This window comes from Canis aureus, chromosome 1, assembly GCF_053574225.1.
Source record: "Canis aureus isolate CA01 chromosome 1, VMU_Caureus_v.1.0, whole genome shotgun sequence".
Classification (NCBI taxonomy): Eukaryota; Metazoa; Chordata; class Mammalia; order Carnivora; family Canidae; genus Canis; species Canis aureus.
Window position 1 is genome coordinate 28,624,633 of NC_135611.1, and position 27,805 is coordinate 28,652,437.

Sequence of the window (27,805 nt, forward strand, 5' to 3'; positions counted from 1 at the left end):
TTCAAAGTCTATGTTCAGTTACTCTTTTTTTTTTTTTTACTCACTTGGCATGGACTCCTAATCGCCCTCTGCTGATAAAGTCAACAGCAAGACAGAGGCATGATCTTGGAAAGTTTTATAAGACAGGGTAAACACTCTGAAAATCATTTTAATTGTAACAGGAAGACATTTAAGAGTTTTAAGCAGGGAAGTAACATTTTTTAAAGAATCACTTCAGCTGCTATGGGGAAAATGAACTAAGAAATAAGAGCAGAAGTAGGGAAGTGGTAGGGAAATAAATGACTAAAAAATGGCTCCTGGTTTTACCTGAACAACTGGGTAAATGTGGTCAGAGTGCTGGGACTGGGAAGCTGTGGTGTGTAGCAGGGAAAGAGGAGGTGGAAGAAAGGGTTTGGGGTATGAGTTTTGTTTGGACATATAAAATCTGAGAACACTCAGGACAGGACGCCTGGGTATCTCAGCTGGTTGAGAATCCAACTCGGTTTCAGCTCAGGTCATGATGTCATGGGTTATGAAGTAGAGCCCTGTGTCAGACCCTGTACTCAGTGGGGGTGTCTGCTGGAGATTCTCTCCCTCCCCCACATGTGCATGCACATGTGCGGTCTCTCAAATAATTACACAACTCTTTTTTTAGAAAATCTGAGAAAGCCCTTGGTTGTTTTTTCCCTCTTTATACCAATGACACTTATGTTTATATTGTGATTTTATAACCTTTCACATGCTCACATAATTTGTTTCATGCTTATTATTTTCTCTGGTCAGACTAGAGGCTGCTTAAGGGTAGAGATAGTAATATTTAGTCCATATCCTTAAGAAAGGACCTTCAACAAAGCAGTCACTTAAAATTATTATAGAATGAAAAAAAGGTATTGTTCTACAAACTCTGAGGAATGCAAACCAAAGAAGAAAAAGTTACTTTTCTAGCGGTCTCCATTACCTAGAACTTACCCTGCATCAAGGTTAACAGAAGTTACTGCAGACCACAAACCTGCTTTGGAGTCTAGCCTTACAGTATAGAAACTCATATGTAACATATAGGAAAATCAAACCGTGTTCTTCAGCCTCCTACCATGGGAACTAGGGAGCCCATACAGGTTAGCTTCTGTGTTAAATAGCTTTTCCTTATACTATACAAAGCCAAACACCTACAGATAGAACTTGAATATTTATGCAGTTTTCAAGTAAGATTTTTATTTTTAAACATCCTATCTACATTAGCTTTTGTAGTCCTCTTTTTAAAGATTTTATTTATTTTAGAGAGCACATGTGTGAGCATGCACATGTATGGGGGAAGAGAGGGAGAGGGACAAGTGGACTCTGAGTTGAACACAGAGCCCCATATGGGGCTCCATGGGGTGGGAGTGGGACTCACCTCTACAACCCTGACATCTTGACCTGACCAGAAATCAAGAGTTGATACTTAATCAACTGAGCCAACTAGGCCAGGTGCCCCAGTTTTTGTAGTCTTATATTTCAGATCCTAATGGATTTCTCATATAGTCAGGAACACTTAACTGTTTATCCCTTTATAAACCTCATTTGAATACTGAATAGAATCAGAATTTTTAAAGACAGAAACTCCCTAAATCCTGAGCCCTCATTTATCTGTAGGGATAAGAAAAACTGAGGCCTGAAAAAATGTCTCAAGATTCTACAGTCACTTAGAGATGGAGCCAGGTGTAGAAACTAGTTCACCTGTTTCCTATTGCATAACTCTTTTCCACAAAGATAAACTTCTTAATGAATAAAATTAATCCATTTTAATCATGGCCATTTTGTAATGGACTCCCTATTCTGCTTTTACAACGCTTCCATACAATGATATCTAAACAAATTTTATAGGAAGACTATGCCTTAAAAGGAGGTTAAGCATGTTAATAACTAAAAGAGTCAAAGGAAGCAGCGTTACCATGTATTATATGGCCTAATGGTAATACTTCTAAGATTGTGCACACACATAGACACACATGATGTAAATGCTACACTCAAGAGCTATATGGCCATGGAAAGCTGAAGGTTAATGGACCAAAACTTACGTATAATGGTGAAATTTCTAAGATTTGCCTTTATCATATCTGGCTTTGCCTTTATTCTTTATGTGTCTCAGTGGTAATCCCTCTTCTCATTTCAAAAGGCTTCCTATCTATCCTTATTTTTCCTTTTATGGAATAGGAAAGAATTTTATATCTATTATCTTCACCTTGTTTGCTGACAAACTTAAGACACCACTTGAATGACTTTTAATCAGTATATTAACTCAACCATTTACATTCTATGCCTTTGATCCTGAAGTGTGGAATCACAGATTTGTTCCCAGAGTAATTTTAGACCTCAGCACGAAGAGGATAGGAATCAAGTGGTGGAGACTGCTTTTCTCCCTCCTACTTATTAAAATGACATGATCTAAAGCCAAACCAAGTATCTAGTTAAGGTATAGAGAATAAGAGACTAAAAGGGTGGCACACAACATGTGCGCTCTACTGTGCCTAAGAATGACCAAAGCCATTGTTCCAACTTCTAGCACACATATGAAACACTAGAAATTTAAATTTAAAATTTCTAAGGTTTGGGATACTTCATTATTATAGTGATTAGCAATTAGAATTGAGAGTATTTTCAAAGCTAGCATGCATACAGTCATCGTGTTTTTAAGTATGGTATCTTATGCTTAGAGTGTTTTCATATGTCCTATGTGACTTGAACTTCAACAATATCTAATATAAATATGTAAATATCATTTCCACTTTCAAATGAAGATTTAAAAGGCACAGCCAAGACTGAATATAACAATTCTTAAACCAAGTATGTTCTCATTAAAATGTGTAACTTATAAAGCAATATTAAAATAATATTAAACATTTAATAATATTAAAATAGCTTGCATATGTAAACTCCAAGCACTTTTAAAGTAGAAAAGTAACAGTAATATAGTCCCCAAATTTTGAAAATAAATTATCTTTTGAAACTCAAGTTTATTATAATCTTTGTCAAAGATAATTGTTTTGTTCTCTGCTGTCTCATCTTTCTAAAAGCATTCAATAGAAAAATACTGCGCATACAGTTTAATGAACAGAAATAGTCATCTTTAATTACCAAAATATACTTTTCTCACCTTGATGCTTTTTCTTTGACATCCTTTGAAAATCTTATTCAAATAAATTTAAAACATTAGCCTAAAAATTTGCAACTGTACAGTTCGTTTCAACTCAGTGATTCATGTAGATTTTTGTAACTAGCTTCTTTGCATATTTTATTAATTTGCCAACTTTGAAGAAACACAGCATCACTAATAGGTTGTACCCTGTTTCTTCCCAAATGCATTTTATCTTGGCTTTCCTTGAGATGAATTATAAAATGGGATTATCCATCAACTATGGTTCCTTTATCCAAGGGAAATTAAATCAGATTTAATATTACACACATTTAAAATTCACGTTTTGCTACTTTAAAATTATTTTTGGTTCAATAAAATAGAGTTTGAGAGTATCCACCATCAAAGTTACCAAATTCAAACTTGCTTTTGAAATAACTTCAGTGATTTTAAGGAAAAAAGATGCTAGGACAACATCATTCAAATGTGAAAAATGACCATTACAAAGCTATGAGCTGTATTTCTGAAGTGAAATAAATGACATTCATTTAAAAAAAAAAAAAAGCATCTACCATTTAAAAGAATACTCAAAATAAGAAAGGGGCTCACCGGTCTGAGTGAAACCAAACTGATGTTGAATGTGATGAGCGGCAAGCATGTCTGACTGTTTTAACTTAGACTGCTGCGAGGAGGTTGACGAAGCAAACGAGAGATTTTTGTTGACCTGTAATAGGAAAGGCAAATCAGAACCAAAGTGTAATTTCCTGGGTTATTGATGCAAAAACTGGATGAGAAATATTTGCTTACAATGCAAACCAGGACACATGGTAGGTCAAAACAAATGGTAATGATTTATATGCTTAGTTTTTTTTTTTTTTATATGCTTAGTTTTTAAAGTTTAAAAACAGAATAGTTTTTTATCAAGGAAGGAGTACAGTGGTAATTAAAGCATCACTTTATGAAAGTAAATCTGCATTACCAAACTAAATTTGCTTATCATGGAATTGTCATTAATAATAACGTAAAAAAGAATGATCTTAAAAGTTATGGAAAAACATGCAAAAATTAAAAGTGACTCCACATCCGACTTTCAATTAAGAAAGTTGTAATGTCTCACAGCCACATTTCTTTAGCATTTTGTGAACTAGCAGGTCCTTCCTTTTCAGATTGTACAGAAAACACCTATAATATTCATGTTAACATATATCATGGTGACACAGGTAATATATCTATAACCTCACTTGCCAAGCAGATAGTTCCCATTGCATCAAAACCCTTATTAGTAAGACACTGTTAAAAACAATCCTGATAATAATGATCAAGCAAAATTTCTGTAAGTACATACAATGCTCTATAACATGGTCTGAATACAATACTGTCTTCCAGAAATGAAACCTGTAGCAAGTACATTATAACTACAGCTTTTGTAGGAAAATAAAGAACAGGTCACAAAAAAAATTTTAAATGTGTATTAGTAAAGTTATCTTGTAACTTAGAATTAATTTTGGCAAAGATCTAGTCTCTTGTTTATTATTAATAAATTATTTATTATATATTTATTATTTTTGGAAGTATCATGGTCAAAAATCACGATAAAATGTGACCTAATTCTGAAAAATTTGAAAATCTGAATTTCTAATTTACTGCAAAATATAATCTGTGAATGGCCAAACTGCTAAATGATAGTTTATGGCATACAAATACTAATATATGAAAATAGCCGCCTTTTCTCTCTCTTTGTAAAAAGTAATTAAAACCACACAGAGGACTACCACTGTATTAGCATTTAAAAATTCCCTCTTGATGTCTACATGGTCATGGATTGTGGTTATTACATGTCCTTTATCTGACTCATCATTTACATGTTTGTGAATGCTTCTCTTCTTTAAAAGAGTGACAGTAAATGGTGTATCTTAGGTTAAGCTTTTCTGTTAAAGCAAAGGGTTTTACATATTTACATAAAACATATTTTACATTATGTTTTTACATAATGAAAAAGTCCATTAATTAAGGCTATATGATAGTATAGTCCTAAAGACAGTAAACATTTCGTGATATCATTTTATTAAAAAAAATACCTTTCAGAGTAGTTAGATGGGGTCAAATACCACATTAGTGCTAAAAAAATTATCCATCTAAAACAATAATGAAATAAAAAAATTATCCAGCTTTAAAAATTCTATCGAGATTCATTATTTAACACAGACAAAAACTAATGGTGACTATTTATATTAATACAATACCTAAAGTAACAACGAAATCATCTAACATCTTTGAGCTTTATTTCCACTTTAAGTACAATAATAAAAGCATACATACATAAAAATAGTATGTATACTTCAATGGGAATGTGCTGGAGGAACAATAAAGGTGAACTGGTATTATAAAGTGCTATTCACATATGTGAAATAATAATGATAAATATAAGAAAAATAAAAGAAAAATGAAAAAAATACATAATAAAAATAGTGTATGCTTCAATGGGAATGTGTTGGAGGAGCAATAAAGATGAACTGGTATTACAGAGTTCCATTTGCATATACAAATTACAAAGCACTAAATAACGTATTAAATAAAAAACAGATTACACAGAATACGTTGGCAAAGGGAGGCCATATGGAACTACATAAAGTGCTACAGAAATATTAGTTATTATTAACATCACTAAAAGAGTAATTAGGAATATATAATTGAGTATGATGTTGCAGTAAATATTTCAGGGTGCTATGCTTTTAAATGGAAGTACTATATACAGTGATATATTTGTCACTTAACAATCTAATCCACTTCTCTTTTCAGAATCATTTTCAGTTTTACTTCTGTGTTCTTAAAAATTTTTATCCTACATGTCAACAATGCATTTTGAAATCTGGTGCAAAAAACAGGTGTATGCTGGGGACGGACACTCACACACACACACACACACACACGGGTGCGCATGCACACACACACACACACACACACACACACAAACAGCCTTTTTAGTCTTCCTCTTCAAATATTTACTTGTGCTAAAACCAAAAAGAACACCAGGAAAGCTAGAATAGTATACTCAAATGTCTCTGCTCAAACAGACTTTACAGTTTCTTCCTAAACATTTTTATAATTCTGTTCTTTCTTGACACATTTCTTGAGACTAATATCCATGAAGTGCTAAGTGGCAACATACAGCAGATTTCAAAGGTTTTGGACAGTTGTTAATTACTACAGTGACTTGAAATTAGCACTCAAAGTATTTTCAAAGCTAGCCTATATTCACTACTTTACTTAGAAAAATAATAATAACCATTAAATAGAGTGAAGCAATATCTATTTTTGAAATATATGCTGTGGAAAAGAATTGCTTAATAATTTTACAACAACAGAAAGGTTGGCTAAGAGAGTCTACCCTACACGAATCTGCCTCTTTTTACAACACACTTTTCAGCTTGCTTCATTCAAAAACCACAGTCTGCCAAAGTCAGTTTAATACGTACAAACTGGGGAAAATGAAAAGCACAAACATTTAATGAAATTCATAATAGAAAAAAAAGAAAAAGTATCACCTGAACTTCTGCTGTTATTCAAAAAAATGTTTTTGCTTACTTTCAGAGTAGAAGCAGCTTTGTGTAAAATATGCAAATACTAATTCTCTAAGAGGAGGTTAATTTTCATATTAAAAAGTCATTGCCCTGACTTAAAATTGAGTGCACTGAGCAAGCTAACATTAGTTTCTTTTTTAGTGATTAGCTAAACTATGAAACCATTGGGAGATACAGAACACTGATTTCCATATATGTGTGTGTGTGTGTGTATTTATTTATTTATTTATAAGCCTAATCATTTTAACTGATTATTTTTATTTTATTTAAATATTTTTTTATTGGACAGAGAGAGAGAGCACACGTGTCTGTGAGAGCACACAGCAGGGGGAGGTGCAGAGGAAGAGGGAGAAGCAGGCTTCCTGCTGAGTAGGGAGCCTGACACTGCTGGGCTTGATCACTGGTCCCTGTGATCATGACCTGTGCAGAAGGCAGATGCTTAACCAACTGAGCCACTCAGGCACCGCAATCTTAGCTGATTTTAGATTATATGCTACATTCACCTGAGGTAAAATTGTTTTTAAAATTTCAAGCTGTGAAGATACCTCAAACAGATTTTAAATTATAACTTAAAAATGATAATACTGTCTATATACTTAAGTTTGCAAATTTGTCTCTCTCTCTCCACTCCAAAAGGCTATTTTTTCCATTAAATTCGAACAACAATGCAGATAAAACTTTAATTTGAAGATGGTTCTGGCTGCAAAAATACCCTCAATACCTAGAAAATGTTCTGTTGCAAATCAAATGTCTGTTATAAAAATAAGAATCCCAGTAATTAAAGAACAGGTGAAACAGAAAACTTGAGCCACAGTGAGATTCAAGGCAACTATAGCCAGGTAGCTTAACGTTCTCGTACAATAAATTTAAAACAGCTTAAATTCTTGTGATTTCTAAATTAGCAAAACCTAGCAAATGAGTAGCTTATGGTGTCATGAAGAGAAATTCAAGCATGAGCTCTAAGTCTCTAGATATTTTCCTTATAAATTACTACAGTAACATGAAGAATTAGGAAGAAACATGGTTCCTGTTGAAGAGAAATTTCTACAGTGAGGTAAGGTGTCAGAAAATCTCCCTCTAAATCAGTTCACTGCTACATAAACTAAAATCAGAATTCCAATTTGAATCAGTTATAACAAAGTTTTATTTTACAGAACTTACTGAAGATTTTTTGAGCCTCTGATATTTATACTAAGGACTGGTAGCGCAAAGATGAGTAATAGGATTCCCCTGTGCAAAGCTTAAAATTAAGGTTTAGTGCTGGTTCAAATCACTTTTCCAACAACATGTCTTAGTCAAAGTCAGCTTACCTCAATATATTTTGGGTTTCTCCAAACCTTTGCCTCGTTTCTCATTATATTTCCTTACTTCACAGAGAAAATTTGGTCTTCAACCCTCTGAAATCTTCATTTTCAAACCTATGAAAGAATATACCTCCTGCATCCCCACCCTCACCCTCTTTTCTTCTAGTGTCCTTCTGTTCAAGATTTATCTTTCCACCTGTTTCCTTGGGGATACTTAAATTTCTTCCAAATTCTACTTTCAAATTCTCTGTTTCCCTATAGGCTATAAGCACAGATCTTTCTACTTCAGTATAAAAACAAACAGCAAACAATCAAAAATTCTCACAATGATTCCATAAGTTCCCTAAGCTTCACTGAAAGCTAAATTTCTTGAAAAACAGCACATAACCGCTATCCATATAACTCAACCATTCAATTTAAACCAAGTTACAAGCTAAGCTCTTTTCTCTACCAGAAGACTAAATCTGAAGTTAAAGTCACCACACCTATGACTTCAAATGGTCAGAGTTAGCAGATTTATTTAAGCCTTTGAGATCTCTAACACTGCCCACCACGCTCTTGTTTCTGGGAAACTATTTTCTGTTGGTTTATCCTGCCACTGCTTATCAGGGTTGTTTGCTACACCCACTGGGCCTGCTCTTCCTTCAGACCACATGGCTACCCTGGGCAGTAATATTTGTTTTCATCACTTCACCTTGCCTTCTATGCTGATGTTTCTTACATTCCAAACTCTTCCAATCACTAGGTTCAAGACTCAACTAACTTCTCCTCTACTATTTACTTCCTCAGAGAAAGCTATTGCTACCCACCTAGTTGGCCTGGCCAGAAAGGTGGGAACCCTACACTGCCATCTCAAACTCCACAGAGAATCAGTCACTAAGTTAATCAGGTGCTCTGACATCTGATCCCACTCTTTCTTCAGTCACTGCTTTGGGTCAGGACTTCCTCTTTGCTTGCAAACTACTGCAATAGTCTCCTGACTTGTTTTCCCTACCTTCTGTTTCTCTAATTCTTCTTCTACACTGCTAAGGAGATGATCTTTCTGAAATGCTAATTTTGCTGAGTAACATTTCTAGTTAAAACCCACCATCAGTTGTTCCACTAGATAGAGTCTATAGTTTTTAGTGTGGCATACAAAGCCTTCAATATACTAACAACTACCTAGCTCTCCAACCCTATCACTCCATCTTCCAGGTGGATGCCAACTCCTTTTTCAAGCTTTAGCTCAAGTGTTACATCATGTGTGAAAAGCCTTTCAGATTCTCCCAGGAGAATTTATATCTCCCTCGTCTCTCCACGGTCTTGTATCTTCTATCATCACAGCACTGATAACACTTTGGTGTGCTTATTTATTTGGTTAATTACCACCCACCAGACTGTAATTTTATTGAGGGTAAAGGACCAGTTTTTGTTCATCTTTCTTTAGTAAGTAACTCATATAGCATTAATAAGAACTGCATAGATGTCAAATGAATTAATATACGTGTGAAAGGAGTGTATGTTTAAAATCTTGCCCAAAGTTAAGGTGGTATTTGTGTTAAACCAATATTCTATTCAAATCTAAACTTAATTTTTACCTCTTCATGATAAAAAATATCCAAACTTTTTTTAGGAGATTAAAAAAATTATCTTCTCAATCTTTATTTTTTTAACCTTTTTATCTTTAAACTTCCCAAATCTAACTTTTTAATGATAAAAATTACAGAATAAAGGGCTTAAAAGTAAGGAACACATTAAGTTACAAGGCTTAATACTCAAATTTAAATCTAGAAATAGTGTGAAATAATAAAAAAAAATCATATAGATTTCTGACTTCAGTTCCTGGCACAGTGCTCCTAAAAACCTGTACTTTTCCTAAGTGATAAAAGTACTAGGAGGATCTTTTGTTCTAATATTTAGTCTTTGACTCTGGGTCCAGACACTGAACTCTTATATATCTTGGAATTTCCTGGTGACAGAAATGTCTGTGTTCTAAGAAGGTGACTCTCAGGGTGCTCTGGGATGCGAGCTGGTCTCCAGAAAGACCAAGCCATGATTAGAAGCTTGGAAGTTTTAGCTTATTGCTCATTTTTCAGAGAGGGGAGAGGGGCTAGAAATAGAATTATAACTGATCACGCCTACCTGAAGAAACCTCCATAAAAATCCCAATTGTATGGGGTCTAGAGGGCTTCCAGGTTGGTGCACATGTGGGAATGCTGGAGGAGTGGTGTGTCTGTGGAGGGCATGGAAACTCCAGGCCTCTTCCCATATACCTTGTCCTACACATCTCTTCCATCTGGATGTTCATCTGTATCCTTTATAATAAACTGGCAAATAGCAAGTAAATTGTTTTCCTGAATCCTTAGTGAACTGCTCCAGTGAACTGAGTCAGAGGAATTGTCACGGGACCTCCCAATTTAGAGCTGACTGGTCAGAAACAGAGGTAACAGCTTGGACCCGCAACTGGCATCGGAAATGCCAGAGGTGAGTGGGGGGGGGGGGGGGCAGGCATTTGAAGTCTTGTGGGACTGAGTCCTTAACCTGTGGGATCTGCCAATCTGCCACTATCCCAAGGCAGACAGTATCAATATGGAGTTAAATTGTAGGACACCCAGCTGGTATCACAGAGAACTGCCTGGTGTGCGAAAAACCACAGCACATCTGGTGCCAAAAGTTGTGAGCATTGAAAGTAGTCCAAGAGTAAAGGAGACACATGGGAGAAAAACTGGCTTTTCCTAACACAAGGCGTTTATCCTGTTTTCTAAAATTTTCGGGAATAAAGTTCCATAATTCTAGTGTCTGATTGTGGCCTACCACTCCTACAGTCAAGCTAGTCTCCCACAAATATTGGCAAAATAACAATGCTTAATTTGCTTTTATTGTTTTGGAATGACATGAAGAAATAATTATGAGCATTAAAAACAAATTATTGAAAAGAAACTCTCCAAAAACCTGTAAACCACTATTCTATTCAAATTTCAATTTAATTTTTCCCTCTTAATGATAAAAATATCCAAACTTCTCTTAGGAGATTAAAAAAATTATTTTCTCTGTATTCCCTGTTTTTTAAAACTTTTATTTTTCAGTAAATAATATGTTCTAAGATGTATCTGAATATAATTTAATTATTACTTTACCTTTACAGCATTATTCTACTAAATATAATTCAATAAACTTTAACTTGGCTGAGTTTATGTTCATCTAGGGTAGGTAATATTAATAATTTAAAAACCAAATAAATAGAGTTATGTGGCTTTAAGAAGCTGACAGAGGAGTGTGGAAAATTAAAAAATGTAAGATTAGAAGTGGAGGCAATACTACATAAAGCTGAAAAAGAAGGAAGGGATGGAGAACAAGGAGAAAGAAAGAGAGGAGAAGAGAAAGCAGAAAGAGTTGTTTCTCCCTGAGGGAATTCACAATAGAATTCTGGAAAAGATGGGCAGAATTAATTATAATTTAAGGATGAACAGGCCCAATTATATCACATGCTAGGTATGAATATAAATATGTTTGGGAACATGAGAAAAACAAATTAATTCTATTTGTGAGGAATAATGCAAAGCTTAATGGAAACAGATTCCAGGTAATACCATTTCTGACGTACTTTAATCCAACCCCAAGCAAAGGAAAGAACAAGGAAATTGGTAAATTATAAATTCATATGTATATTTTAGGGCTATAACAATTCAGAGCAAATAAATGCAAGACTTTCAATACCAATTACTATCTTGGAGCAATCAGACGGTAACTCTCTCAACTTCCCATCATCAAATCTGTATCTAAGCATCTACCCAATTTCCACCTATGTGCACATCAGAAGGGATGAAAAACCCTTTTCTTAAGGCCAATGTCTTCATCAGTATTCAGGACTACATCCTCTCTCACTTTTTCAAAGACTTGAGTCCAGCAATTGTCACCTCCATAGTACACTACCTACTTCTCATTACCACTGAATTATTCCAATTAGCAAGTAAGTATGCTTTAATACTGTCCATCTAAGATTCCTCTTTAGCTCCTGCTTCTCTACTCCCCAGTCAAAATTTATGGGCTTCCATTTTGTCCTCAACCTACTTCAATTGTGCTTTTGTCTCTACCACTGAAATAGCTTCATCAAGGTAACCAAAGGACACTGTCTAGCCAAATACAATCATAAATTTTCTATCATTTACTCATTCTCTCAGTAGCACGTGACAGTTTATCACTCCTCTTTCTTGAAATACTCTCTTCTAGGCTTCCCTGACATTCTTTTTTCTTGGACGAGTGGCTCAGGTATTTAGCTATCTCTCCCCAGGTGATCTTATCCAATCTCACACGTTAAAAACACAGAACTTGGGGTGCTTGGGTGGCTCAATTGTTGAGCATCTGCCTTTGGCTTAGGACATGATCTGGGGTCCTGGGATTGAGTCCCACATCAGGCTCCCTGTGAGGAGCCTACTTCTCCCTCTCCCTATGTTTCTTCCTCTCTCTGTGTCTGTCTCTCATGAAATAATAAATAAAATCTTTAAGAAAAAAAATACAGAACGTTAGCCCTGACTTCCTGTCTGCACTTAAGACTCAGAAATCCAATTGCCTACTATACAATTACATTCATATCCAAAACTCCACTCCTTAAAATTTCTTCCTCTGTTCCAGCATTCCTCATCTCATTAATACTAGCATCTATACAATTGTTGAAAGCAACAATTTCTCTTTCCTTCACTTACACCACATCCAATTCATCATCAAGCTGAATCTACTTCCAAAATATATTGCAAATCCGTCCATTGCCTATATTTTCATTATTGCCACTGTTAAATTAAACAGGAGGCCGTGAGTCTGAGGCAGTTCTAATGCCACAGTAGCTGCAATGGAAGCAAGCCCAAATCTAAGCCTGTAGATACCTCAAGGTTACAAAATTGAAACAGGATTTCTTTTTGGAGGGAATAAAAAAGTTTTAAAATCACATAGTAGTGATGCTTACACAACTCTGTTATCAGCATAAGAATCAGTAAACTGTATACACTTTAAAAGGGTAAATATTATGGTATGTGAATCATCTCTCAATAAAACTTCTAAAAAAATAAAGATATTAGTAAGGTCAATCTTTCCAAATACTTAATTTCCAAATGTGTCACCATATTTTCAAATGAGCATTTATTCTATTTTGTTAAGTACTTGGGGTACAAAGATGAATATAACAAGATCCTTCAGCTACAGAGAGATTCCAGATTAGCAGATGACAGTTTCTATAAGCCCTTGCCAAATACATGTAGAACACTTTACTATTTGGACATTCAGACAGCTTTGCAAAAGAAGTGTATTTATTTGTTAAAGAGAAATAGCTCTGAATTGCTAGTCAGAAAATTATTTTTTAGACTTAGTTGTATATACTATGTATACTTAAGAAGATTTAGTAACCTTGGAGCTACAATCATTATACTAATCACTGCTATCAGGAACAAGTTTCCTGAACATCTGTAGCCCAAGTCAGAATGTAGTTTGTTCTTCCCCCACCCCTCCATCTTCCTTCCCCTTGTCTATATTCCATATCCTGTTGACTTGTGATGATTAGGTAAAAAAGTGATGGGTCCTCACTGATACTGGACAGCTCACTGATGGGGTAAGCCCAGTGTTTTCTGACATGTTTCCTCTATAAGATGCCCCATGTGAAAAGAAACAATAGACTTCTATTTACTTCTGTATTCCAAGTGCCTGCCAGTTGGTAGTAGATGTCTACTCAGTAAAAAAATACTTTCACTGCATTGATATTACATAAAGCAGTCTTTGAACATACTAACACCATCTAATTCCCTTCTGAAGGTCTCACCCTTTTACTTTGTGACAGATATAATTACATTTGTAAATGAATGAATGTCTAATTATTCAACTGAATTTTGGAAGTGGACAGACGAAGAGGGAAGGACAAAAATGTGGTACTATTCCAACTCTTTTAAATTAAAATTTATTTTCTTGACAACTGAGTTAAATGTTGGATGTAAAATAACCTTGCTTGTAAAAGGAAGAAAAGTGCTGTGTTGAAAGTATCTCGGATACAATTTCACTGAAATTGTTTAATATTCAAAAGCCTTTTTATATGCTACTATTTTTAGACTAACTTTGGGGTCTTGAGCAAATCATTTAACTTCAATAAACCTCAGCTTCCTCCTTTCTAAAATTGGAAATAACAATATCCAATCTGTGTCTCAGGATTGATACACAGTTAAATGGAAAAAGAACTGTGAGACTTTGGTATAAATGATCAAGAACATTATCAGCATAGTATATCATTGCTATTCACGTACAGCTTGCATGCAATCTCAAGACTTATACAGTTTACTCAGCATACATCCACTGGAACTGTACTGATATATCTTACCTATTAAGTATCATATAATATTTTTCTCAGAGGATCAAATGACCATGCTTACTGAAAGTATATCCTAATCACTTAATATTCTTAAATCTTCAAAAATATAAAGGTATTTGCTAAATTCTCAGATTCCTGTATATAATTCCTCGATAAATTTGAGCTCAAATAAGGAAAATACACATCTGACTAACTTCTGTAAAAAGTATGAATGGTATATTTCAATCCTTTGGTGCAGCACAGTGAAAGCTTTGGTTTTAAAGTTATCTTCTGTCTAATAAAAACTACTTACCTTTGCAGCACAAGCTCGTATCACCTCCTAAAAGAAATACAATACAGTAAGGAAATATTCATAATTTCATTTTAATAAAATTATCAACTCTTCTCAACTATTCCAATCTTAATGTTTTAATAACAAAAATCAACATTTGGGAGAACTTCTTTATCTATCACCCTGCAGCTGTCACTCTGAGCTGGAAAGAATGCTGAATTAAAGAAAGAGACCCAATCAGTTCTTGGTAAATCTAACCTGCCAAAACAAAAGGCACTGAGGATAAGACTCTGGAGGGCCCACATGTATCTGTCTCAAGAAAAACATGTAGTCTCAATAAACATAATAAGTAACAAACTTAATAAACTGGTAAATGCAAAAATTCTCCAGAACACTAACATGACTCAAAAACACACCCAGAATTAATTGCCATATATAATTATCTCCCAAATAACAATGCTCACAAATATAACTCCCACATTAGTAATTTATTTCAGAGGAAATCTAAGAATAAACACTATTGAATGGCAAAGTATATGATCAGTATTGAAGGAGCTACAGAAAGGAAATGCCCATAATTCATGGGACAAGGCTAAGAGATGATCACTTCCGAAAAAGAAACTAGCAAAAGTCAACACATGAGTGATTTGAAAATTTGCTGCTAAGGAGACATAAAAAATACTCAAGTCCAAAAAGGTTAATTAGCATCTATCATCAGCCTACAACAGAACCAGAGAAAAACGGTAATGATGAATGTGGAGTTTAGGAAAAAAGAGAACTGAAAGAGGAACATCAATTTTTTATCCAGAAATTTCTATGGGACAGATATTGTGTCTGAAGAATATTAGTAATTCGATCACTAAAAGGAGAAAGTGAAACTGCACATGATAATCTGACTCCCTGGACCAAATTTCAGCTCTAGTGCTTGCTGCCTGTGTGACACGGGTGATACTGCGTGGGCTCTGGAAACCTCAGCTTCATCTTCTGTAAAATGGGGGTAATACTAGCACCCACACTATAGGATAGTTTTGAGGTTTAAATACAATGAACATGTAAAGACGTAAAGCATTTAGCACAAGAATTCATTATTCAGTCGTTACTCATAATTAAATAGATGTTAATCACCACCAATCACTACTAGGTGAAATCTCCTGTAGGGCAGAGAAAATTAACCTTTTTTCCAACACTGGCATAAATCCATCTAATCCCTATTCCTATGACTATGCTTAATAATGAACTCTGTAATCATTAACCTGGGTTTCAGATTAATTTTTAAAAGGGAGAGTGATCTTGAGTGTTCAGGCAGCTGGAAACATATACCTTTCACCATAATTTGTTTTTTAAGTTTATAAATCAATGTTTTGTAAGACTGATTACTCCTAGTAGGTACCTCAGATTCTGTGCAAGTCTGGATGAACAGATAAGATCAAATTCTGAAACCTTAGAATGAATGTTGTCAATGTTCTCAAGATATTGTCTACCTAAGCGATCCTTAGAATGAATTTTGTCAGTCTTCTCAAGACACTGTCTACCTAGATCCTTAGGATCTAGGCTGCTGTATGCCTCCAGGGACTGCTGTAGCAGCAATACACAGTCAAACCTGTTATGTAGGAAACAGCTTAAGGACTGCACAGTAAAGCTACGGAGAACACAGAATACTCTATTTTTGTATTCTTTACTTATTAATGAGTAAATACCTACTCAATGCCTGCTGAACTGAACTGGCTATGCAATTCTCACACACACACACACACACACACACACACACACACACACCCATACCCTAAACTTGCATTGTATTTTATTAAAAAAATTCCAATTGTGGTTACAAAGAAAAGTATCTCCAGTAATGCAGTCTTCTATAATACAGAAGTAATCAAGTCTTCTCCAGTAATAAATGACAGGAAACAAGAAAAAGGCATCAAGACAAAAGGTAAAAATCCAGTCAATCTAAATGTTTGTAAAATATGAATAGAGCTGCCATAGGAATAAAGATGACATTTTGTTTTTATTCCCATACATACTATATACATTATGAAAAAAAAAAAAACCCTGTAAATAACATTTGAAAAGAAGTTCAGTGAATTGTCTCAACATGGGAAAAACATGGTTTTTCAAAAAACACAGCGAAGAGAGCTTTTATTTCCAAAGGCGGCCTTCATCTACCTCAATCCCAATGCAAACAGATATTCTAAAAAATTTTTAAAAAGAAAGATGTGGTAAAAGCTAAATAATGATTCTAAGAGAAATAAATTTTTCTCTTATAATAAATTATCAATGTGTTTCCCCATGTCTTAGATTTCATATCTTAAAAAATATCTTTCTGATTTTTCCTTTACATTTGTTTTCTTCTGCTCTTATAGTTTTTTATTTATCTGAAGATGACAGCTATGTAAGATGACGGAAAAGATACAAGACTGAGGTGATTCCAGGATGTTAAGTTTTATAGCATGAAGATCCACAGATTGCAGGAAACTTGTTCTTTTATTTTCTGTGAGTTATTTGCTCTTAAATCTGTAAAGTCATTTTGTCATGTAAAATTTTAGACAAGGGGCAAATTTTCTTCCCACAGTGAAGAAACATTTTTCTTTTTTATTTTATTTTATTTTTTTCTTTTTTCTTTAATTTTTAAGACTCAATTTATCTATTTGTACTTCCTTTTAAAATCCAGAACACCATATATTATTCAATAAAATTAGAATGCTAAAATATGCAAAATTACAACACTGAAATAAATTATAGTATATGTTCTAAAATTTATACTGAGAAAAAGCAAAATATTTCCCGTATATTCCAGCTAAACCGGCAGTCTGATATACCTGAAATTCTCATTTTCTCAAGGAAGAAAAGGAGATTCTCTCCTGGATTTTTACCTTTTGTAAGAACAGTCCTAACTAAAGTGCCTCAGTAGTGTAGTTCCTGATATGTTTGGTTTAAAACTGGTCAAGAGTGCTCGCTTCAGCAGCACATATATTAAAACTGGTCAAGATTCCTATCAAAGGAGGAGAGAGAGGAATATTTAATAAGTGCCGGGCACTGTGCCAAAAGGTGAGAACACAAGCAACAAGCCTGCACAGTCTCTGTCTTCCTGGAGCTCAAAACTAACTCTAACTAAAAGAACTATTATGGTCAAAGAGCATAAATATTTTTAAGGATATTTAAGCTTCTCAATACATTTTACTCCTTATCTTTGAGAAAGACTGCAGTAATTTATAACAGAAAGAATAGCAATATTTTTTTTAGCACAGTATTTTTAAACATTTTTATTTTATTTTATTTTTTTATTTATTTATTTATGATAGGCACACAGTGAGAGAGAGAGAGGCAGAGACACAGGCAGAGGGAGAAGCAGGCTCCATGCACCGGGAGCCCGATGTGGGATTCGATCCCGGGTCTCCAGGATCGCGCCCTGGGCCAAAGGCAGGCGCCAAACCGCTGCGCCACCCAGGGATCCCTAGCACAGTATTTTTAATAAGCATCCTCCTCTTCATTTTCATAATCTATTTTCTCATTTTATGGGCAATACCTGGTTTTTACAGCACTTGAGATAAAAGACCTTTTAAATATGCTTAAGGAATGTTTGTATCTACTCTCTTTGGAAGTATGTGCTTATTTCTTTTATCCATTTCTTTGTGGAAGTCTATTTTCCTTTACTGTTTAGTTTTGCATATTAAAGAGGCTGTTCCTTTAACATAATTTACATAAATACTTTCCCAGTGTTTTTGTGTTTGTGTGTTATACATATGCACAAATATACACACTTCCAATTTTAAACAGCAAAACAGGTCTTGGGCTGGTTTTTACAGAAATATCAAGTCAGGAAAGCATGAGGGTTATCCTAAATTGGTCTGCTTACTGCAGTAAGTGATGTTAGAACAGACACCACAAAGGAACTATAAAAGCATAAGAAATCCTATTTTTAAGTAACTAACTTAACTTTGTTGAATTAATATTTATTGGCACAGCAATGTAAAACAGAATCAAAATGGTTTCAAAATTTCCAACTTCTCAACTGCATAAAATCATTATACATACTGTGACAGAATCGAGTCTCTGTTTCACTTGTTGCATCTTCATTGAGGAATGTTCAGTGTGGACATAGTCATCAATCTGAAAAGAGCCTTGATGAGGCAGTTTAGGACAGGTGCATAAAGCATCTTGACTTTGGTGTATTCCAGGTAATGGAAATGTTCCATTGTAGCGTTTGAACATTTCAGCCTCTTGCTGGGCAACTGGAAAAATAAAGCCATAATTAGTTTAACTCAACACAGCAAAAAACACAATGAAATAATTAAGCCATGAAATTGTAGCATTAAACAAATGATTAGAAACTGAATAATGTATTTTAAAAACTGAGTAATCATAAGACAACATGACTGACAAAATATGGAGTTTCTAATATAAAAGCATAAAAAAGGAAAAACAACAATTTCACAGATAATTTATGTCACGCAGTATTATAATTGAGCCTTGAAGGCCATGCAATCTCTTGGTTTGGTAAACAACAAACTGGGATGGGACCCTAACTCTAAATATGTGTATACAGAAAACAATTAATATAAAAAAGAAATCAAAGGCATAACAGAATAGAATTAAAGGAAAGGCAAGAACAATGAAAATATTTACAAACCCATCTCCCTAAAACAACTGTTTTCATACTTCTATTTCTTTGAGTCTTTATGCATATGTACATTTTATGCAAGATACCATGTGAATAAAATGTAAAGTTTTTCAATTTAAATATTTTTCATATTTTTATTACTCTGTAATTACCATTTTAAAATCCTTTACAGGGCCGCCCCGGTGGCTCAGCGGTTTAGCACCGCCTTCAGCCCAGGGCGGGATCCTGGAGACCCCGGACCGAGTCCCACGTCAGGCTTCCTGCATGGAGTCTGCTCCTCCCTCTGTCTGTGTCTCTGCCTCTCTCTCTCTCTCTCTCTCTTTCTCTATGTCTCTCATGAAAAATAAATAAAATCTTTTTTAAAAAAATAATAAAATCCTTTACAACATCTCATCTAATGAAGCACTATTATTTATTTATGCATTCTCCTATTACTGAATATTTATAATGTTTTCTGTTTTTCCTCATTACAGACCATGTGTGAATGACTACTTTCACAGCTTAAATTACTTCTTAAAACAATTCTTTCTTTGGATTTAATTCCCCACGCTGGAATAGACGGCTGAAAGGGTGAATGTTTTTGATGATGATGATGATGACAACAAGGATAACAGCATATATGCTGTACTTTATAGTTTTTAGAATGATTTTACATACATTACCTTATTTGATCATTTAAAATAAAGGAATATGAAAATTTGTAAGCATCTATTTGTATATACAAAGAAGAAAAAATATACTGTGATCATTTAAGAAGTATTTCCTTAATTATATAATTTTTAATAGAATGCCTTTCTAAACATAACATGAAAAGTAACTGATATAATCAAGATTTGTAACAGGAAATCAATAGACCAGCCTTCAGGAATTCTGTGTACTACTGAAGTTACATACAGGAATACAAATGTGTATCTAAATGTTTCTGGAAATCAGATCCATAACTTTTATCAGATTATTTGTTAAAGGACTGCATGAGTCAGAAAATGTTAAGAGTCGCCGATATAAAAGACGGACAGATTTTGCTACATAAACATTTAAAGACTTTTCATTAAAAAAAACAACAACTCTATAATACTCAAAATTAAAAAGCAAATGACAGGTAATACTGTTCTATCTCTGGCCAAAATAAGAGTAAAAGGGACCAGAGATTTGCCCTCCTGCTTGAAACAACGAAAAATCGGATAGAATGTATAAAAGGAAGAAATAAAACTGTCTTTATAGATAGAATCATTTAGGTAGAACTAAGATGACAATGAGGCAAGTGAAGTACATAAGGAAAAGCATTTAAAGAGAGACTCTCTCACTCTCAGGTCCTGGCCCCACATCTATGTAAATAAATCCAAATGGAATCTAAACAATAAAACATTAGAACTAAAAATCAACTTCAGGTAAGGTTCCAGGATACAAGATCAGCACACAGAAATAATTGTATACCTATATTCAAGTAACAAAAAGTCAGAGATTGAAATTTTTAAGATATATACCACTTACAATGCCATAAAAAATATTTCACACTTTTGGAAATACTGATGAAAGATATGAAAGACATGCACAATGAAAACTACAAAACACGCTGAAACTGAAGAACTAAACTGAGGAGATATACTATGTGCATAGTTGAAATGATAGCTATTGTTAAAATGTCAATTCTCTCAAATGATGTGTACATTCAGGGTAATCCTACTCAAAATTCTAGCAGGTCACTTTTGGAGAAATTGTCAAATTCTAAAATCCACATGGAAATGCAAAGGACTAGAAGAGTTAAAACAACTTCGGAAAAGAACAAAGGGGACTTAAACAACTTGACTTCAAGTCTTACTCTAAAGCTACAGTAATCAAGACACTTCATATTGGCATAAAGATAAATAAACAGATCACCAGAACAGAATAGAACCTAGCATGTATGGACAAGGTGTAAAGGGAATTCCATGTAAAAAGGATAGTCTCTGCAACAAATAGTGCTAGACCAATTGGATATTCATATGTGAGCAGATGAACTTTGATATATAGTTTGCATCATGTCCAAGAAATAACTCAAAATGAATCTAAATGTAAAACCAAAAACCATAAGAGCCTTTCAGAGAACATACAGGAAGGGTATTTTTGTGAACCTGGATTAGGCAAAGACTTATAGATACAAAACCAAAAATCGATGTAAGAAAAAAATTGGTAATTTTTTACTTCATCAAAATTTCAAACATTTGTTCTTGAAGACTGTTAAGAAGGCAATTAGAAGACAAGACAAAGACTGGGGGAAATATTTGCAAATCATATATCTAATAAAGCACTACTTGTACAGAGAAAACCTAACTCTTAGAAGTCCATAGTCAGAAAGCAAACAAGCCAATTATAAACTGGGCATAAGATTTGAACAGACACTTCACGGAAGAAGAAAAATGGATGGCAAATATGTACACGAAAAAGGGGCTCAACATAATTTGTTACTAAAGATAAGCAAATTGAAATCACCATGAGATAGCACTGTACACCTATAAGAGGGGCTAAAATGAAAAAGACTACTTCAAATTTAGCAAAGCTGTGGAGATACTAAAACATTTATATACTGCTGGTAGGAAGGTTAAATGGCCTAACCACTTTTAAAAACAGTTTGGCAGCTTCTTAAGAAGTTAAATGGACATCTGCAATTGGATGCAGCCCTGCTACTCTTAGAAATTTCTTCAGAAATGAAAGCACGTGTTCAAAGACTTGTAGATGCATATTCTTAGCAGCTTATTTCTAATAGCTAAAAGCTGGGTACAACCACAACACCCATCAACAGGTGTATAGAAAAACAAACTGTAATCCATCATAAAATGAAACAATATTCAGAAATAAAAAGAATGAACTACTGATAAAATCTAAAATATAGATAAATCTCCAAGTAATGAGTGACAGAAGCCAGACCAAAAAAAGGCTCCATGGTATAAAGGTCTCACTTATATAAAATTCTAGAAAATGGAAATTAATTCATAGTGATTGCCTGGGGGAAGGAGGAGGTAGGGAGAGATTTCAAAGGAACACAAAGTAACTTACAGATGATGGATATGTTTATTATCTTCATTGAGATGATGGTCTCAGAAGTGTTTAAATATATCTACACTCATACAGTTTACTGCATGTCAATTATACCTTAAAAATGCTATTCGTACCAAAAAAAATATAAATAAAAGCAAATGACAAGCTAGTGATAAAAGGGGTTAATATATATATTTTTAAGATTTTATTTATTTGAGAGACAGAAAGCACAAGCAGGAGGAGGGGCAGAGGGAGAGGGACAGACATTCCCCACTGAGTGGGGTACCAGATGTGGGTTCCATTCCAGGACCTGGAGATTATGACCTGAGTCAAAGTCAGATGCTTTTAACCAACTGAGCCACCCAGGCACCCTGGGGGTTAATATTCTTAACATGCAAAGAATCTCCACAAAATGAATTAAAAATGACTAATCTAACAGAAAATGGACAAAGAATCACTACAGAAAATTCACAAAAGAACTATGCGGCCAATAAAAATATATTCAACATCACCAACAAGAAGAAATAAGGGGGGAAAAAGCAAATTAGAAAGTGATGGTTTCTTTCTTTCTTTTTTTTTTTTGGCCTGTTTAACTGATCTAGTATACCTCAAGATACTTTTTCCTAAGAAATGAACGGAGTAAGAGGTGTGTACCAAAGTACTGCTTAAAATACTGAAAAAAATATTTAACAGTGGAATTGTACAATAATCATTTAAATAAATTATGGTGTATACATTTAATGAAAGGGAATTCAGCCACTAAAGTTATATATAGAAGTCTAATTGCCATGATGAAATATCGCTAATGCATTATTAATCAGAGACAAAATAGTTTTTAAATACAATAAATACACAAAAGGATGATCAGTTTTTTAGTCACCAACTTTAGCTGCACCAACCATGAATGTGAGATAGCACATATGAAACACTTTCGGTCCCTGATCACCATATTCATGCCCTACTTCATTTATACACTCTAAATAATGCACAGCTCCATACTAACAGGCACTCTATTCCTGCAGACCCTGATGATGGAAGTACCGGGGAACATTTACTGAGGTCTCCTCAGACCTGCTTACCATTCACTCTTTCAGAGACAGATGCTCCTTCCTCAATACCAATTACTGTTCTCACATGGAAGTGTAGCTGCTTCTATATTTATATTTTCATAGGTCTGACTGCTATTTTTCAGTACATATTTTGGACTTTCTTTCATAGCACTCTGACAATTCACTCCCAAATATCCAAAGATTGTTTAAAGAACAAGAGAAAACTCTGAAGCTGTAAAAGAAAAGCACTCTATGAACTGGAAATTGGAAGGCTTATGGGCCAGGGATGAATGAATCAACAGGTGAAAATCATGTTTCAGAATCTTTGCCTTATTTGTTTTTCAAAACTGTCCTTTTGAACACTTCATTGTTGTTTGTTGTTATGGGGAAAGTAAAGCTGGATTTGAATATTTAATGGCATTTCCTGACTCCCTGTTTTTCTGTACTTGCTAGTTATCTATCAGTCAACCATGATTTCACTTTAATCTGTGAGTGGCTATGTGCAGAAGACATAAACTCGGGTATAAACAGTTATACAGGATAGCGGGATTTTGGTATTTATCTTATTCTTTTTGCAAAATTGTGTTTTCTAAGTATTACGCTATGCTAAACATGTATTATATTTTTTAACTGGTAAAAAATAACAAAAAGCACTGCCTAAATACTTGTTTATTTTTTGCAGTATTAGGATGCCTTTCAGAAAGAATTAAAATGGCCTACACAGAGGCAGATTACAAAAATAAACATCCAACAATTTATGAATACTTATTTCTGTTGTTTAAGGGGAATTTTCCATACAAAAGCCATCTACTGGATTTCAAGGAGTCACATTAACACCTAACTTTATATCTTTAACACTTCTGGTGCTGTGAAGGCAGCCATAAAACACAATCTGCAGAACTATTCACAAAGACCTAGTTTCTCAGATACCAGAAACAGAAGCTACTTACAAGTTTTTGCATCCTATCCCTCCTTAATCCTCCAGAAGTATATACATCTATCTGTGTAACACTATACAGATTTCACTGTAAAATAGGTCATAATTGATGCTTTCTGAAATTCACTCAAGCTCTATGCTTCTAACATTTCAAGCTTTCTGAAACATTTTTTTATAGGCCATGATTGGGAGTATGATGTTGTAATTAAGTAACTATTTCTTTACTTAGTCATTTTGTCTTCTTTGGCTAATTTAATTTTGTACATTTAAAACTCTAACCTAACCTGATAAAACTCAAAATTTTAACAATCTCATATCCACAACTTTTAGACAGCAGGCTCCGGGAATACAAAGACACTGGTCCCCACTTGGGGTCTGAATCTTTTGAAGGTCAACAAGAAATTACTGTTATGTGCTAACTGGTGTAGCAGAGGAATCCACAAGGGGCTGAGAAACATAGACTGGGCAACTACATTTGTTTAAAGGAACATTATACCCATCAAATTACTTCCAAATCTACCTACAGCTGGCTATAGTTGGGGATTCTAAATTTTGCACAATTAAAAAAATTGTACAATGTTTTCAGAACTGATAATCAAATTTTGATTTATAATAAGTTCAGTGCTTTTGTGTATGTTCTGGTCTTAAACAATTATAAGAAATAGCGTGGTTTTCTCAGGAGATTTTTATCTTTATAGGAGGAAGAACAGAGGAAATAAGATATTTTTAATCAAGAGCCCTTTGCATTTGAAGTGAATACAAAGTTTGTTATTATTTAAACCTAAGTTTACTTATGTTACTGACTTTATAATAATAAAGTACAACAAAAACCAAAATATCTTCCTCTTATATTAAGACTGCCTTCTGGTTCAACACTTAATCCCTTTGTTCAAGACCTATTATTAAATATAGTTCTGTTACTGCATACAGTCATTTTACTGGATACCTAATTCTTTTACTTATAAATGATTCTATTTTTAATATAGTATTACTGTAAGCTGTATAGTAGGTCTACTGTGCTAGGTTCCTAGCAGTCAGCAGTTATGCAGCATCCTCTTTGCCTTCCTCTAGCATTTGCTGTGTAGGTAATTTATGTGGTCTGAGTGTTTGTGTCCCCTTGAGATTCCCATGATCTAATGCCCAAAGTGGTGGTACTTGGAGGTGGGGCCTTCAGGAGGTGATTAGGTCATGAGAGCAGAACCCTCATGAATGCGAAGGGCACTAAGTTCCCCTTTAAAAAGAGGCCTCAGAGAGTTCCCTTACCCCTCTACATGTGAGGTTACAGCTAGACGGTACCATTCTATGAACCAGACAGTGAGCTCTCACTGGACACTGAATCTGCCATGCCTTGATCTCAAGGATTTCCTAGCATTCAGAACTGTGAGATAGAAATTTCTGTTGTTTACAAGCCATGAAGTTTCTGGTATTTTGTTATAGTAGCCTGAATGGACTAGGATAAGAATGTTCAAGGGTTTATAATGCTTTTTTTAAATTGTATTTTACAAGGCCTGACTTGTTTCAGCTTCAGCTAATCTGAAGAAACTATGTGGATGGACCAGAGAAGTTCTATTGAGTAACGCTTTGACTCTAGTAGCCTGGGTATATTCAGGAGAACTTGTGTTACTAACGAAACTGTCCAAAGTTTTCTATAAGAAAGTGTAACAGATTCATGTCTCAAAGCCAACCAAAAGCAAGAGCATCTACCAGCATCCAGTAATCTGTTAAGTGAACACCAAAATATAATAAACTATCTCCAAATTGCTGACGTACATACTATTATTCTTTTGTTGATTTCCTATTCCATTATCAATCAATTTTCATACATCATGCCATGCAACTAAACTGTGTGACGCGTATATTGCTACAGAAAACAGCTAGGATTTCTACTGCATCCTGGGTCAGGAGCTCTTAATATATCTCTGCTCCATGCTATACTTTATAGTTTCATTTTTGCCTTTGATGAAACACATAGATAAAACAGGACAGGTATTTTTATTTTACATGTTAAAAAACAGATGCAAAAATGCTAAATTACTTGACCAGGGTCAAACAGAAAGTGACCGCACTTTGTCTAGAACCCCAATGAGCTAACTCCTACTCCAGCCTTTCCCACCATCCTGCTATTTTGCACTGTACCATTCTTCCCTCTTGGTGCACTTTCAAAGCACAATATAAGCATTAAAAAAAAAAAAAAAAAAAAAAAAAAGAATGCCTGGATGACGAACTCAGGACTCTGGTTTATGCTCAAAGCCAGTTTTTCATATATCCTGAATCCTTGAATGACATAGCCTTTCAAATCAAAGTATCCATTATATGGAGAATATTAAAATAGAGACTTCAGGATATGACCAAGAAACAGGTAGTTTAAGCATGCCTTCTAATATGGCATTTCTATCTCTTAATTTTCCTAATAGGATAAGAACATATTTTAAACTATGACCTATAATCAGTTATATACGCTACTGCATAATCTTATCCAAGTATGAGAATTGTAACTGAGTTTGTTTTTGAATCATTAGTCATTAGTACTTTAAGAACACTATTACATTATACAACTATGCATATTAAATTAGTTTCAACTAGAAACACTACCTTGTTGCAAAATTATTATAAAGTTAGTTAACATTAAGACTGAATACATAATAAAGCTAATTCATATTTTGGGTTATATGGAGAATACAATCACTTAATGCCTTTTAATCATCCGCAACATTTGTAAAAGAGTGAACTATTAAGAATACTAGATAATGAAAATTCCTTTTAGTCTTAAGGGCCCCCCCTAAATATCAAAATTGAAAACAAACAATACACTGTTTTAAGAGTATGGGCTCTGGACTCGGACAGCTGGGTAAACTTTAACATTTACCAAATGTGTGACCTTATGTAAATTACTTCATTCTCCCTGTGCCTCAGTTTCATCATCTGCAAAATGAGGGTATTAATAGCATCTACCTTGTGGGGCTTTGAAAGAACTATATGGAAAAGTGTACGTAAAATGTTCATAAGAGTAGGGGACACACAGAAATGTTTGATAAATGTTAGCTAGTACTACCACTATTATTATTAGCCCCCAATTTACTCACTGATCATGACTTTCATTCTGTATTTTTATAAAATCAAAGGTAAAATGCTATCCTATAGGATTTTAAATTCTTATTTCCAACACTTCTTGCACATCAGTAATGTGCCAGGTACTACGTTAGACATAAGGAATTGCAAACACCATGGATTTTTGGTCAATGAGCAAGTTACATAACAATTTTTTTATAGGAACATAAAGATATACATTGCCTTGAACTCTGGTACAGTATATCACACTGTGAAAAACAAAGCTATCAACAACAATGGTGTAGGCGGTTGTTAACAAATACAAATTTTAGAAATATAATAAATAGAATAAATTCCATTTAGCGTCAATGGTAGAGACTGCTGTTCAGTGTAACAAATTTTGCCACAGGTTTCATCAACCACTTGGGAAGCACAAAAGACTGGAAAAGAGCATGGTAATCTGAGTCTGACTGCTGGACTTTAGCCCTGCTCAACTTGGCACACAATAGATGCTCAATAATTTGTCTTGTCTAAGATACTATGACTAAAGAAGTATCCAGAGT

At 34.3% G+C, this 27,805-nt stretch overlaps 1 protein-coding gene and 1 long non-coding RNA gene across 26 annotated transcripts in view; one reads left to right on the forward strand and one right to left on the reverse strand.

Annotated features, from left to right (window-relative positions):
- Window positions 1-27,805, reverse strand: part of AHI1 (Abelson helper integration site 1) — a 235,158-nt gene that overhangs the window by 142,392 nt on the left and 64,961 nt on the right. For 22 of the 24 annotated variants that reach the window (XR_013377077.1, XR_013377078.1, XR_013377063.1 and 19 more), the window contains 3 exons: window positions 18,608-18,804; window positions 14,594-14,620; window positions 3,701-3,815 (listed from right to left, as the gene is read on the reverse strand). Coding sequence is in view for 8 of the 24 variants with exons in the window: in XM_077894075.1 (XP_077750201.1) it covers window positions 3,701-3,815; window positions 14,594-14,620; window positions 18,608-18,804 (339 nt within the window). In the remaining 16 variants the exon portion in view is untranslated. The remainder of the gene's footprint in view (window positions 1-3,700; window positions 3,816-14,593; window positions 14,621-18,607; window positions 18,805-27,805) is intronic. The other 2 variants (XR_013377076.1, XM_077894089.1) reach the window with 1 other exon arrangement.
- On the forward strand, window positions 16,098-19,802 carry LOC144311563 (uncharacterized). 2 transcript variants are annotated; one of them, XR_013377176.1, is made up of 3 exons: window positions 16,098-16,505; window positions 16,936-17,065; window positions 19,667-19,802. It is a non-coding gene; the product is annotated as an uncharacterized LOC144311563 (long non-coding RNA). The 2 variants fall into 2 exon arrangements; XR_013377175.1 differs by lacking the exon at window positions 19,667-19,802 and adding an exon at window positions 19,366-19,586.